Source organism: Squalius cephalus (assembly GCF_949319135.1).
Source record: "Squalius cephalus genome assembly, chromosome: 7".
Classification (NCBI taxonomy): Eukaryota; Metazoa; Chordata; class Actinopteri; order Cypriniformes; family Leuciscidae; genus Squalius; species Squalius cephalus.
Genome location: NC_137128.1, coordinates 11,892,327 through 11,908,492, shown reverse-complemented (window position 1 = coordinate 11,908,492; position 16,166 = coordinate 11,892,327). Strand labels below are relative to the sequence as shown.

The 16,166-nt window shown below is 36.4% G+C and overlaps 1 protein-coding gene across 1 annotated transcript; it reads left to right on the top strand.

Annotated features, from left to right (window-relative positions):
* The first annotated feature begins 1,770 nt into the window (after positions 1–1,770).
* On the top strand, positions 1,771–13,986 carry LOC307162319 (uncharacterized protein). The gene is made up of 2 exons (XM_079877560.1): positions 1,771–2,258; positions 9,715–13,986. The coding sequence occupies exons 1-2, from the start codon at positions 2,147–2,149 to the stop codon at positions 10,947–10,949; spliced, it is 1,347 nt and encodes a 448-aa protein (XP_079733686.1). The 5' UTR covers positions 1,771–2,146; the 3' UTR covers positions 10,950–13,986.
* The last annotated feature ends 2,180 nt before the right edge of the window (positions 13,987–16,166 follow it).

The following is a 16,166-nucleotide window of genomic DNA, read 5'->3' as shown; positions in this document are numbered from 1 at the left end:
ACGTGCCTTGAAAATAATGTCCACCATGTAATTTAAAAATCTAAATAAATATATAACATAGTAATAATTAAAAGAATAAAATTAATAAACAAACATGTTAAAAAAATTAGAGCATTCAATCTCCAATAATTCTTTATTTTTATTTATTTAGTGAAACAATATTTAACTCCAGTTCACTAAAGGGCTTATTTGCCCAATGTTTTAATTTAAAAGATATTGTTTACAATTATACTAACGCTTACAACAAGTGTAAGGAATATAGCCTCATTTTTTTAATTTTTTTTTTTTTTTTTTTTTTTTGGTATTGGTTTTATCTATAAGCAAACATTTTCGGGCTCACTTCCTACTCTTTTAATTGAGTATTTTTTAACTCAAATATTTTTATTTAAATAAAAAAAATGTGACAGATTCTTGAAACAATATGATAATTTCTGTAATGATTCTATTGATGAGGCTTAGTTTGTTTCCCTCTACTTATTAATGTTCTTATTAATTAACATTAGCTTTTTTATTTATTATTTTTTTTAGATTAAATCAAATTTGCTTACCCTTTTATTTTATTTGTTTCTCTTGTCTGTTATATGTGAACATTTCTGTTGACACTCCTTAATATCCTCCTGAAGATGTTTTTATATTTTCATCTGTTTCTATATATATATTAGCGCCATGTTTTTTTATATATATATATAGTACAGGCCAAAAGTTTGGACACATTACTATTTTTAATGTTTTTGAAAGAAGTTTCTTCTGCTCATCAAGCCTGCATTTATTTGATCAAAAATACAGAAAAAAAAATGTAATATTGTGATATATTATTACAATTTAAAATAATTGGTTTTCAATTTATTATACTTTAAATTATCATTTATTTCGGTGATGCAAAGCTGAATTTTCAGGATCATTACTCTAATGATCCTTTAGAAATCATTCTAATATGATGATTCATTATCAAAGTTGGAAACAGTTCTGCTGCTTAATATTTTTTCATAACCTGTGATACTTTTTAGGATACTTTGATGAATAAAAAAAGAAAAAGAAAAAAGAAAAGAAAAAAAAGAAGCAAATGTTTTCAAGATAGAAATCTTTTATAACAACAATATACACTACTGGTCAGTAATTTGGGGTCAGTAATTTTTTTCTTTATTTTTTTTTTAAATAAATCAATACTTTTATTCAGCAAGGATGTGTTAAATTGATAAAAAGTGATAATAAAGAAGATTTATATTAAAAAAAAAAAAAAAAAAAAAAAAAAAAAAATATATATATATATATATATATATATATATATATATATATATATATATATATTGAATAAATACAGTTCTTTATAACCTTTTATTCATCAAATATATTAGGCAGCAGAACTGTTTCCAACACTCATAATAAATCAGAATATTAGAATGATTTCTAAAGGATCATGTGATTGACTGGATGTCACATGTGACACTGAAGACTGGAGTAATGATCCTGAAAATTCAGCTTTGCATCACCGAAATAAATGATAATTTAAAGTATAATAAATTGAAAACCAATTATTTTAAATTGTAATAATATATCACAATATTACATTTTTTTCTGTATTTTTGATCAAATAAATGCAGGCTTGATGAGCAGAAGAAACTTCTTTCAAAAACATTAAAAATAGTAATGTGTCCAAACTTTTGGCCTGTACTGTATATATATATATATATATATATATATATATATATATATATATATATATATATATATATATATATATATAAATATATAAAACATGGCGCTACTAACTTTCGTGTTGTCTGCGTCATCCCTGCGTCCCCACGCCTTCATTTCTCCTCACGCCAGTCTCCAGTTCAGTAGGCAGCGATAAAGCAACAAACAAACACTGAAACTCGAGAAGAAGAAAGTAGCGTTGCCATCTTGTTCCGCTAGCGTTATTTTCCGTGAGTGTATCGCTCAACAACAGCACACACTTTATAGTGGACAGCAGCAGGTATTAAGTAAACATACAACGTCTGGCTTCGGATATTCTCAGAAGGACGCGTGTATCTAGTGAATAGAAGGAGTTATGCGAGTCGGATAAAAATATCTCATATATTACTGTTACTCGGAACGTGAACACCCGCGTTTGAACAGGCCCAAATAACTCAAGCTTTATCACATTATGTCTTCGTCACATACAATTGTAAAGATGGACTTTATAAAAGAGGAGAGTGAAGAAATGACGATCCCAGAGCCATGGCGAGTGAAAACTGAGCAGACAGATGAACAAAGAGGTTTGAGTCTTCATTATTTACTGCGCTCGGTAACAAAGCTCCACTGCTAGTTTTGGTGGCTGTGAAATAACAGTTAGCGTTAGATGGCATACATTGACATGTAACTTTAGAGGGAAGATGCATGGCATACATGACTATAGTTTCATATGCTAGTAATGTGCCAGGTCTGACGGCAATAATACAAGAATGACATAATCGACCGAGAAAGTACCATGTGACTCAGTATAATCCATTTCTGAAAGCACACGATAGGATTTGGCGGAAAACAAATCATCTAACGTTAATTTAAAAATAATAATAATAATTGACCGTTCATGAGAGTAACGTTAGCAGTTTGCGGCGACGCGCCTAGGAAAAGCCCCACGCGCACCATTTTGATAAAACAAGATTACCCTGCTGAAAAAAAACTAACAATAGAAACCCTTATAGAATCTGTAATTGATTTAATGGTTATAATGGGAATTGGTTTGGTTTTGATGGAAACTGTAATGGTCCCTCTGGGTCTCTACTTGCGTTCTGTTGGTAGCATGTAAAAAAAAACAAAAAAAAACATTAAATCCTAATGGAATATTGCCCAAAACACACAACCGGACAAGGGTTGCCAGGTCTGTGTAAAAAAAACAGCCCAAAGAAGTGACCCCAGAGTGTGTCGCCCCGCCCACACCCAATTTCATTGGTTTATATAATACTGTAATCTTATTGGCGTAGACGCTTGAGGCGTGAGCATGCTCATTCCTTTATGTGAGTTTATGAATGATCTACTACGCTGTTTGGCCATACTACAGAAATATGTAAGCAATAAGGTACGAGAGGCTGTCCTGTATCGTGAATAAGTCACGGCTGAAGGGCATTTATTAGGCGGTTTGTTTTTCATAAACTTTCATGACGTAAAATCACTAAACGCCTTCCTTCCGCTGGAAAAAATAGTCCCTGACCGTAAACAGCAACAGAAGTTACATACATTATTTCATCATTAGATGGGGGCAAAAACTGTCTTTATGACTGAGTCAGTCAGTAGAGAAGACTTTTACATTGAAAGGGCTCAAACTTGTGAACACAGAAAAGCAAGACGCAAATGACTAGGGCAAGGGTAAACCCTTTGACTGTTAAAAGGACAAGATATCGCAGCGGACATTCAGATTTTTTTTTTATTATGAAAGAATATAGGACTAACCTGAAGGAAAATGCTATGTATACTGTAAATACAGGTACACTCGCTTACTCGATCTCCCACAATACTCTAATCTAGCTTCAATGAACAATATCAATGAGATCAAACATATGTTTAATGACTCGTTTCCACTGACCGGTACGGTATGCAATTATTTCCGTTTCCACTGTCAAAAGTTGTGAATTGTACCAAAATGCTGAACCGTACCGTACCACTTTTTCGGTACCCTTCCTGCTGGGGTACCTAGCACAGTGGTACGGTACTAAAGGGTGGAGCTAGACTCACTGCAGGACGTTGATTGGTTGACAGAGTATCGTCACTTGCGCGTGCTAGAAGGGGAACGACAACATAAGAAGCGCCATTTTTTTAATATACAGTTGAAATATAATACTACTGTTATTGTGTCATGAAATGTAATTTTAAGAGTTTTTCAGGCGAGAATGTAGTTGTTTAAAGCTCAAATCTGTGGTTTATTTCTAAAGATTTATGAAAATTTTATCTTCGAGATTTCCTATTGGAAGATTTAGGTTGTGAGATCCAGGCGATCAACGGGCGCTCATGTACCCCGCCTGGAACAGCCTTTCCTCGGCTAGTCCTTCTGATGTTTGCCACTAGGGCTGTCAAAATTGCTTAAAAATGACGTTCGAATATTCCCTCTAAAAAACACACGAATATTCGAACTATTCGAACATCTGGTTGCGCATTTTGTCAATGACGCGCATTACGTCAATAACAGGACAAATTAATACAAAGAGACATAACTACTTGTATAGGTAGTAAATTTAAGTTTAAACATATTTGACAATGTATTACCAACACAAAACCAAGTAAATAAACTAATGGCCAAGACCGCAGACCTCTCTCTCTCTCTCTCTCTCTCTCTCTCTCTCTCTCTCTCTCTCTCGCGCGCGCGCGCGCGCTCACGCTCTCTCTGCGCATAACGGTTAAATTAACAACAACAATAAGCACATGTTGAGTGCTGATCAAGAGTTTTGTGCAAGCAATTTAAGGTCGCGACTGTTGTCCCAAATATAGCAGGCTTTATTCAGTGATTGAAACAAATTTATTAACATTAATTGAAGTTTTACAGTATAGAACCGACATTGAACGCTCCGAGCGAGCGTTGTAGACCTGCGCTGTGGTAAACATGGAACTTTTCTGTTTAACGTTAAATAAAATGAGGCACACAATTCCGAGAAATGTGACAACAAAGAAATTTTACCCTGAGGTTCATAAAAAATAGTGCTATTAAAAAAGAAAAAGGCTACTTACATTCTTGGTGCTTGTATTAAAAAAAGGAAAAACTGACTGCAATTTATTCCATTGTCTTTTTAGTGCACTGTCAACTTTCAGCAGTGACGCTGTGCTAGACAGTGGGACTCATGTGACCTGTCCCTCAGGCAGCGCGCGCGCCCACTCGCAAAGCAGACAGCCGCGCCTCTGCTTCCGCGGGGTGTTTTTCCATATTCGAAATTCACATTCGATTCGAATATTAATTTTCACGTTCGAATTCCTGTTTTTTAAAACTATTCGAATATATATTCGAATTTAGAATATTCGTTGACAGCCCTATTTGCCACTGACTCTGACGTCTTTGTAGTGGTTAAACAAAATAACGATGATAAAAATAAAATTAAAAATAAATACATTTTCTAGGAAAACGGATTAAAACAGGGCAATAATTAAGGAGAATTAGCAAATATGACTAAATTGTCCAGGTGGACACTGCCAAAATGGCAATCAAGAAATGAACCGATGACTTTAACCCTCGGAAGTACACATAGCAGAACATAACGCAGAATTTAGTAGTCAAAACTAGGGCTGGGCGATATATCGCATCACATTAGCCCCGTTTACATGCACACTTTTTAGCTATTCTGATTGAGATCATTCTGATTGACGGATTCCGGTTGACTGTTTACATGGGATGTTATCTAAACCGATCAGGTGTTTACATGTGCTGACGGTTTCAATCGAAATCATTTTGTGACATGCGCACACAGCTTGTCTGCCGGATCTGGAAGCTCATTATTTCCCACGTTTTCAATCCTGTCAAGATGGTGCATCACTTAATCGTCGCGTTAGTTGTACGTTAGGCATTAACCGCGTTTCCAATGTCGGGCCAGGGCTTTAAACGGGCCTTGCCAGGCTAAGCCTCGGGCCAGTAACGTTCGGACCTTGCCCAAAATCTGCTGCGTTTCCACTGTCGGATCAGAAGCTACACAGCGCTTCACTAAAACACGCCCGTAACACGGCTCTCTGGAACAACGTCACACTAACCCATCATTTCACCAATAAAATGGAAGTTTTATCAGAAAACTAATCAGAAAGAAATCACTGGAAACAGCGTGATCGCAAAACAAGAGCGACCGTTTGCTGGCATTTTTGTTGTTTAATTGAATATTTAAAACCCAAGAAAAGATGTTTCACCACAGGTTTACAATAAAAAACGATACATTGATCATAATGAATTAATTTGTGTCAAAATTGCACATAGTCACACAGAAATAAAGTGGTTTACCGTTTATGACGTTTGTGAACGTTCACAAAAGAAAGAGGACACACAATTATTCAGTCGCGTCTGTTTCTGTTTATTTGGTAGCCTAGTTACAGGACATTTACTTTTACATCACATTTATAAAGAATCATTTCTACAAATATGCCACCAGAAATTTGACCTGAGGAGCTTTAGCACTCTCTCCCAGAAGGATACAGTTATATTTAAAAGAGGATAGTCCAGTATAAAGAGATAAAATAAAAACAGGATTAAGATAACTTAAGATAACTGTCTGATTCCTTCAAGCGTTCATATTTATCATGTTTACTATGGTAATGGTTAGCGCGCATAGTTTTTTGCATCGGGTATAAATATTCCTACCTTATACGGTGATCAGAATCCACAACGGATCACAAACAGAAGGCTGACAGAATTATCTGGCGCAAAACCAGGCATGCGCAGAAAGACGTACACTCAAAGTAATCGGATCAGCTCGTTTACATGGTGTAATCTTTCGTTTGATCGGTTCATGAAAAGGTTTATTCCACCCCCTTCAATCCGACTGAAATTTCAATCGGTTTGAGCATTTTTATTCCGATTGAGGTGTTGACATGGAGCATTTCATTCCGATTGGACTTTTAAACTGGTTATAATCGGAATACAATGCTACATGTAAACGGGGCTATTGTTATGCGCATCTCGTCAGTAAAGCCGGTTCCTTGATTAGTAGTAAATCACCATCACCTGCTTTCAGATGGAGCGGCATTTACTACACAGAGCCGTAGTTAACTGACAAGCTGAGCCATATCGCATCAATATCGCGGACGTATTGCCAGAGATAATTAATGCGATATGGCTCAGCTTGTCAGTTAACTACGGCTCTTTGTACACAGCAAAAACTCCAGTGTTAAATTAACACTCCTGGGAGTGTATATGAGTCCACACTCAAGAGTGTTGAAGTTAATGAGATAATTAAGTGATTAATTGAGTGATGATTGAGCATTATTGAAGACACCTGATGTTAACAAGCAGAATCACTGAAGGAGAAAATCACAAATTGTAAGCCACTGTTATGGCGATCAGTGTTTGCTATAGTTGGGCTCTTGACCCTTATATTATTAACTTTAAATTTTGTTTGGCTGTTGTATCTGAGTTGAACAAAGAAAAGTGATCTGATGGTGTTGGTTATATTATGATAATCATCATTTGAACTTGATCACTGAACTCATTAAGATCCTTATTTCTGACTTATATTTATGTTGTTGATTACAGCATAACTGTGATTCTGCATAAATATCCAGAATTTTAGATATAATACAAAGAATTTCTTGAAAGTTGTTTTAAAAAACAAAATCTTTCTCTTAGGCACACACAGACGTCAAGATTCAGTCTATGCATCTCAACAATGGTGACGAGCAGAATATTCAATTAGGAAAAGTAAATTACTTAGACAATTCAGATCATAATTTATTCATACCGCAATGCATGATGGGAGCCATTAATGAGTTGTGATTGGTGGCAGCCACTGCAACATGCTTTATTATTGTCACCATTGTTGAGATTCACAGGCTGATTATTGATGTCTGTGTTTCTAAATAAATTCATTTGAAAGTGTTTTGATCAGAACAATGTTTAAATATTTTGGATTATATGAAAAATACTGATAATCATATGCTGTAGAATCACAAAGCTGCTGCTAACAAGTTAAACCAAACTATCTCAAAAAGTTGCATTTCTCAGATCACAGCATGATTATGTCAAAACATAACCAACACTATCACATGACACTTTTCTTTGTTAATTTGACTGTTATAAATCAATAACAGCAAACAAGCAAAATTTAAAGTTAATAATATAAGGGTCAAGAGCCCAACTAAAGCAAACACTGATCGCCATAACGATGGCTTACAATTTGTGATTTTCTCCTTCAGTGATTCTGCTTGTTTACATCAGGTGTCTTCAATAATGCTCAATCATCACTCAATTAATCACTTAGCCTAATTATCTCATTAACTTCAACACTCTTGAGTGTGGACTCATATACACTCCCAGGAGTGTTAATTTAACACTGGAGTTTTGGCTGTGTAGTAAATGCCGCTCCATCTGAAAGCAGGTGATGGCGATTTACTACTAATCAAGGAACCGGCTTTACTGACGAGATGCGCCTAACAATGTCATGCGATATATCGCCCAGCCCTAGTCAAAACTGATTTATTGTTGATTCAAACCTTTTTCAGCAGCTGTCAGGGACAAGTAGAGTGCATGCAGTCTTTGGACGGTGTAAAAGTTGCAGATGTCTGGTTAGGCTAGTGTGCACATGACCATGGACAGGAGTCGTCCCATATTCTATTTCAATTCAAGTCATTCAACTGTGCTCTCCTCTCAGAGTTATATTCACCATCTCCCACCACATGAGTACGTTTTTAGAGTTGCTCACTATCTCACTCTTTACTGATACACCTTCCTTTATATGTATGTCACTTTGGCTTTAGCGATCACTTGAATATACAGCTACAACTTATCGCGCTAAATCGCGTCTGCTGATCCCTGATTGGCTAAAAGTGCGTGCTCGTCGGTGACATCAACACCTACGCCAGCTGACTCTGCATGGGCGTGTGTATTTAGTAATGTAATGATGACTGATTTTATGGACTACATACAATCTTTAGTTTAGTTTTTTTAACCAATTAGACTTTAAAATGTAGATGTTTGAAAACCGCCGAACTGACCCCAAACCAGCCCAAGTTTTGTCCACCCGCCCAAACCCGCACAATCAAATTCAAAACCTCCCAATCTGGCAACAAAGTAAAACTTTAGAGGCAGACGATGTACACGATGGATCGCGTACAAACCAATAGGGTGTCGGAATGGTATTTATACTTCTCATCCAACCACAATCAAATTCACTCTATTCGGATGGTGCGATTTATATGGATTGTTTTTTGTTTTGTTTTTTGAACGATGATAAGCCGGAATGAAAACAAGCCGAAATGAAATGGGAGTAACGAGGCTATTTTTAAAATGTAAGGAGTAGAAAGTACAGATAATTGCGTAAAAATGTAAGGAGTAGAAGTAAAAATTAGGCTGAAAAATAATTACTCCAGTTAAGTCTAGATACCCAAAATTTCTACTTAATTAAGGTAATGAAGTATTTGTACTTCGTTACTTGACACCTTTGATCATCATATTAGAATGATTTCTGAAGGATCATGTGACACTGAAGACTGGAGGAATGTACCAACTCCTCTTTCAAGAGCAAGCGTTTTGCAAATCCCGCAGTTGTCAGTAAAATTATGTGTTTGAGGGCTGGTCAAGTTGTTTGCAGGTGGACAGCGAACAACATAGGCGGGCCATTATGCAAATGTATTTTCTAGTGATGTATAACGAAGTGGGAAAACGACTTGTTTAGGGTCGATTCTTCCTTTTGGGCGACAATAAATTTTATAACTACACACAATTTTGTAACTACACACAAAAAGTTATGAAGCATTTTTTTCCCCATATGGTTTACGTTTCATGGCTATACTACAAAAAAGTAAGCATTTTAATGGTTATTCAAATTTGCCAATTCACTTACATTTTACGTGCCTCATTTTTATTTTATTTTTTAAGGGGGCTGGGGGTGTTTTAAAAGTAAAGTAGGGACAGGTGGATAATACTCTTGCACCACAGATTCTGTCGATTGAGCTAATCTTGTACTGAGCATGGAATATTCCTTAATTTTCTTTCCATTATCTTGACAATCATCAGTTTGTGATTTTAACTTTTTCTTCTTGTGTTCACATTAGGGCTGACAGAAGTGAAAGAGGAAAGTGATGAACAGAATGTGGACGAGAAACATCAGAATGAGGAACCTCAGATTGTCCTGACCGGACAGCAGGTTTTAAGTTGCTCCGAGTCTGGGAGAAGGTTTGGGCACAAGAGAGCTCACAGAAGTGGATTTTTCTTCTCCTGTCTTGAATGTAAAAGGAATTTTGAGTCTAAAGAGCACCTGATGGATCACTTCAGAACTCACTCTGGAGAAAATTGCTCAGAGACTACAGCAAACGTGTTTCCAGTGCGAGCTGGAGCTCAAAAAACGGTCAATATGCCTTTCACGTGCCAACAGTGTCAGAAAAGTTTTTTGTGTAAGGAACACCTGATGGAGCACTACAGACTTCACACTGTAGATAAACCTTTCCCATGTGATCAGTGTGGGAAGAGTTTCATTCATAAGCAAAGCCTTAAGAATCACTTAAGAGTTCACACTGGCTTGAGGCCGTACGTATGCCAGCTGTGCGGGAAGAGTTACATACATAAAGACAATCTTACCGATCACATGAGGATTCACACTGGAGAGAAGCCGTTCGCATGTGATCAGTGTGGAAAGAGTTTCACACACAAAGGAAGCCTTCTGCATCACATGAAAATTCACACCGGACTGAAGCCTTTCACTTGCCGTCAGTGTGGAAGGCATTTCACACATAAAGGAAACCTGAAGATTCATATAAGACTTCACACCGGAGAGAGACCTTTCACATGCCCTCAATGCGGGAAGAGTTTCATCTATCATGGGAACCTTGTAGGTCACATGAAAAAGCATTCAGGAGAGAAATTATACCACTGTTCTCAGTGTGGAAAGAGTTTCATTGAGAATCGACATCTCCAGAAGCACGAGAAAACTCATGAGACCGTAAGGCCCTTTGTTTGTTCTGAGTGTGGCAGAGGTTTTCTATGGCTCCACAATTTTAAAGAGCACCAGAAAATCCACACCGGCGAGAAACCTCACGTGTGCTTTGACTGCGGGAAAGCCTTTACGAGAATCATATACTTGAAAAGGCACCAAAGAATTCACACTGGCGAGAAACCTTACAAGTGCGCACAATGTGGAATGTGTTTCACGGTTTCTGATTCCCTGAAAGCCCACGAGCGAGTGCATACTGGAGAGAAGCCGTACAAGTGCCCGTCATGTGAGAAGTGTTTCGGCCGGTTAAGTACTCTGCTGACTCATAAGAAAAAGCATTGTCCAAATTTGCCGAAGTAAAGGTTGTGATTTGTTTGCAGGAATGTTTTTTTTTTGGGGGGGGGAACTAGCAGTTCTATATCTGCATTAATATGCTTAACAATTACATACTTTATCATATTAGTTGTAAGGTGATGCATGGAAAGAATGGTGTTGGAAGCTTTAATAGTTGGTTTCCAAAAAACTGGGAACTTTCTCACAAACTTGAGACTTTCCTCTGTGGAACACAGAGATTTTTAGCAGATTGTCCAGAGTGTTCTTTGTTATAATGAGAACTGGGGCTGGCAAGCTCAAAACAAGAGTCAGAAGTTAAGGTAATCACCATTAAGGTAATCCAGTGTTAAAGAGTATAGTTGTTATTTGCTGTAAATTTTCTTCTCTACTGTAGCTATCAAAACTCTAAAGTAATCGCTGTCCTTTGGAGTATGGCATGTCACATCAGGTTTGGCATCAGAGATGTCCAAAAAGTCATTGGTTCTCGCATGTCTCGTAAATAATGGCACAGCTGGTGTGTTTTTAAAAACAATGGATTAACTATTTCTTCAATCCTTGTGCTGTGCTGAAAATCATTTCACTAATTTGGTGTTCCCGGTCAAAAATGACTTTGGAATAGCTTGCAAATTTGGTCATTAAAAGTGTTATTTTTTTGGATCTGACTGAACTTTGGATGGAAACATAGCTAGTGATCTGCGCTCATGCAGTTTAAGTTTTATTTTTTAATACTTGAGTGAACTTTTTCATTCAAAAATTGAGGTCAAATCACTGAGGCCTATGATCAGTGGCTGCGTTTACACTGGCACAACAAATCTGGGCCGGGTTTCCCGAAACCTTCTTAACGCTACGTCGTTCTTAAGTTACACCTTAAGCTGTACCTTATCATTAATATGTGTTTTCTGAAACGTTCTTAGTTAAGTATACCTTCTGTAAGTCATACGTTCGTAAGGTTGGTCTGGACCACTCATAGCTTTACCTTATCACTGTTGCAGGTCTATACGAATATAATTCTGAAGTTTTAATACACCCAGACAGTGTTCAATTAGGCTAATTCAAGTGTTTTCATGCAAAGAATAAAATTGTCATTACACTGATTGTTTTTAGAATTTTAATTATATTATTATATATATTATATTATTATTTTAATAAAAGAGCGCTTTTAAAGGCCAGTGAAAGCATAGGCTACTGTCAGTTAAGTCCTATTCGGACGCAATTTTTTTTCTCATGGGCTCGTCCGGTATGTTAAACATTTACAATTTAAGTCGGTGATTTTAGTGCCGTCCGAATCCATAATATCAGTGTTTTTCTCACCCAACCCGCGTAAAAATCCCTGGCCAAATTAGTACCTTCTGTTTTTTGACTAACAGGTCGTGTGTTAATTTAATTGCCGTCTGAATCCACATCTCTGCTTAGAAGAAGAGATTCAAAATTCACTGTTTAAATCCTTTTTGATCATTGCCGAGCACCGTACGTAAGATGTACACTTGTATTACTGAAATGCTGGAAAGTATTTACAAGAACAATATTTCATCGCAGCTCCACCTCAGCGAACAAAAATGGGAAAGAGATGAAAGCACGTACATTTTTTGAAAAGGTTATTGTGGCAGCAATATACGATACAATTTTAAAATATGTAGGCTTGGCTATTATAGTTTCGATTATTTTTTTAATAATATCCAATAGTCCTAATAAATGTAATTTCAACTATTTCTGAAGTGCTTCTTTTATAAAGGACACAGCTTTCTAGCATAAAGCAGTGAAGCAGCCCCTGCACAAGAGAATAATTGATTCTCGAGCCATCGATATCAACCAATTCAGCAGCATCGCCATGGACAGCACTGGGTAACGTCACACGTAAGAAGGAATATCTAAGCAGCTTCCTAAGGTATGGTTCGGGGAACACGCCTGGCAATGGTATACCTTTAGTTAAGTTATACATTAAGAGTCTTCGTAGTGCACTAAGAGACAACGTTATCGGGAAACCCGGTCCTGATCTTTTACTCACATCTGACACAGATCGGAATTGGTTGCCCATGTGTATACAAAAAAATCTGCATGAGATCCGTTTTTTTTTTTTTTTTGCATCTTCCACTTCCAAATGTGTTTTTAAATCAGATATCCGATATCTGGACATCCGACCCACGTCTAAACATGCATATCCGATTCCTCTTTGAATTCCAAGCCACCACAAGGCGAGGAAGACACGTTTATTCACAAAGATAGCTTTTTAATGTTGTATTATGAGACACACGTGCCTGTATGTGCTCGCTCACAGCTTTTTATTGAGATGGGAACTTAATATTTATCTTTGTAAAGAAAAGAAGTTGTGCGAACACTGAAACATTCAAGAGCTGGTTTTCAACCTCTGCCCATGACTTTTATAAACAATAAAAGTCATGGGCAGAGAGAGTTTTTGTAAACTCTCTCTCTGGTTAATTCATTAAAAATTGGGCTACTTTATTTCACTTCAGAATTCTAGATCTGAGCTGTAGATGATAAACTAAAATATTCTCCAGACTATATATCTGTTCCGTCAGATTTTGCGCTGCTAAACATTCATGAGTCATGACAGCTGTTATCTTGTCCATGCTGGCAAATAATCACGACCACCCAACATGAATTACGTAAATAATTGTAATATCACGGCCATTCACGCTACCGTGTGTGGATAGTAAACAGATCACCGAAAATCATATTGGGCGGGAATTAATGTAAACACAGATATCAGATACAAGTCCTGTCTAAAGTGAGAGTAAAAAAAAAAAAGGATCTGGTCAAAAGATCGGATATGTGCAATAAGACTTGCAGTGTAAATGCAGCCAGTCAGATCCAAAAAGAAATAATCTCTGGTTCAAAATGAACACAACATATTACTAATAAAATAAGGTTGTTTTGAGTATACTAGTATTCACACTGTTGGATAACAAAAATCAGTCAAGCCCAGGTGTGTGTGAGTTTATGGTTGGATAGGGTGCATTAATTACATTATTTAGGTGTATTATAACCAAGGCCACAAATATGTAGTGTGCAAACTGTACATAATGAAGTTAATAGAAATAAAAAGGAGCAAAATCATCTTGTGTGTGTTTGTAATATTTATGCAACAAAGAGTGGGTGTGAAATAATTGTGTATACTCTTTTTGATTATAAATCATAGGTTTTTGGTAAATTTTTGCAAACTTGGAACAATTCAAAATATGTATAACTGAATTTTAGAAATGTGATTTAGGCAAGATAAAACAACTACTTGAAATTGATTATTGCACCAAAAGTAACTAAGGAAACAATAAATACATGTACATATAATGTGCAATAATTTGAGGAAGGGGAGAAGGAAAAATGTCAAATCTTTGATATTCATATTTTGTAGATAAAATTGCCTTTTATTTATTACACAGGGCAAGTCGCTGATGTGAATTAGGTCGGTTCGAGTCCCACCCCGGACAAGGCTGAAATCACCCAATAGTCTACAAAGAATGCTGACGGTGAATGAAAATAAGTCACTTGTCACCAAGATTAATTTCTTTGTGAACTGATACTAATATTTCACTGGAAACTGCATAAAATATATGCATTATTTTACATTTCATATGCTTTTATGCCTTAACACTTTCATTGTATGGGATACATTTTTTATATTCATTTATTACCCATATGAATGTGAGATTGCTTAAAATGAGCTATACTAATGAGATATATATATATATATATATATATATATATATATATATATATATATATATATACATATATATATATATATATATATATATATATATGCAGGGCTCTACACTTACTTTTTGAACAAGGAGCACTGGTGCGCCTAAATAAAAAAATTTAGGAGCACAGACAAATATTTGGGGGCACAGTCATTTTTGTTGTATAAGTTTATCATTATAGTTTTATTATTTGAATTATTCAACGATTAAATAAATTTACAATGCTCATTGTAAGGTTAAGAACATCAGACCAAAACTTTCAAACAAAAGATTTTCATTTAATTCTATTTTATCGTCATGTAGATTTCATTTATCATTGTATGTAGGCCCTATGTATGTTTCACATTTTATCTGAAATGAAGATCATGTCTGAGTCACTTGGCCAAGCTTTGTAGCCTGGTCGCCTTGACCTCTTTCCAGCAGACAGCCAATTTTCAGCACATTTTGTAGGATCAAACAGTTCCAGCGAGGGCCCCTCTGTGCTGATCCGAATTAGGTCCTCAGTGGTAGATACATGCAAACTACTTCTTAAGGAGCTCTTGATGCGCTTTTGCGCTGAGAAACCACGTTCACACTGCGCAGCGGAAATAGGCAGAATCAGCAGGATCTCAACTAGGTGCAGGAGGTTCTGTAAAACAATTAAGCCATTTAAATAAGATTTTATACTGATTGATTAAATCAATTTTACACCACATTACAATTTATATAAAAGGTGGCAATTAAGTGTTTTTGGTGCTGTTGAACTTTGTGTCTATTACCTTGTAGTCTGTTTTATATGGCTCTTTAGTTAAAAGCATTTGCCATAAGCTGCTGTAGGACTTGTCTTTAAATGCGTGGCTTATGAGTGCCTTAACACTCTGCCATTCCCCTTGTATGGCTTCAAGCTGGCATCCAAAGCTAAAGAGAGAATAAAGTTACTGATCTATCTGATACAATTATAAACCATCCAAATTGTATATGATTGCAACTTGCCTAGTAAGCACATCACTAAAGTGTTCCATGAGGGCCTCCACCTTATCAGATCCATAGTCAAGGAGCTCATCACTGTTTTCAGGCCATGTGTCATGGTTGAAAATGGTGAAACAATTCACCGCAGTGTAGTCTTCGGTTTCCGCATTGATCAGACTACCAAAGCGAGAATTCAGGGCTTCCACAGTGATGCCAATCACAGCATTCATGTTTTTTTTTAGCTTCTGATTGAAGTTACCTGTCACATCACCAGAGAGTGGCACACCCTGTTAGGAGCATAGAATGAAGAGAGATAATGTAAGAGAAATTGCTTGTGTGCTGTACTGTGGCGCTGTAGAATACAACTTTATGGTTGTACATTAAAGGGGGGGTGAAATGCTCATTTTCACTTAATCTCCTGTTAATCTTGAGTACCTATAGAGTAATATTGCATCCTTCATATCTCCAAAAAGTCTTTTGTTTTATTAAATTTTTAACAGAAAGATAGGCTGTACCGAGTCTTTCCGGAAAAAAACGAGCGGCTGGGGGCGGGCCGTGTGGGCGAAGCTTAGCTGTG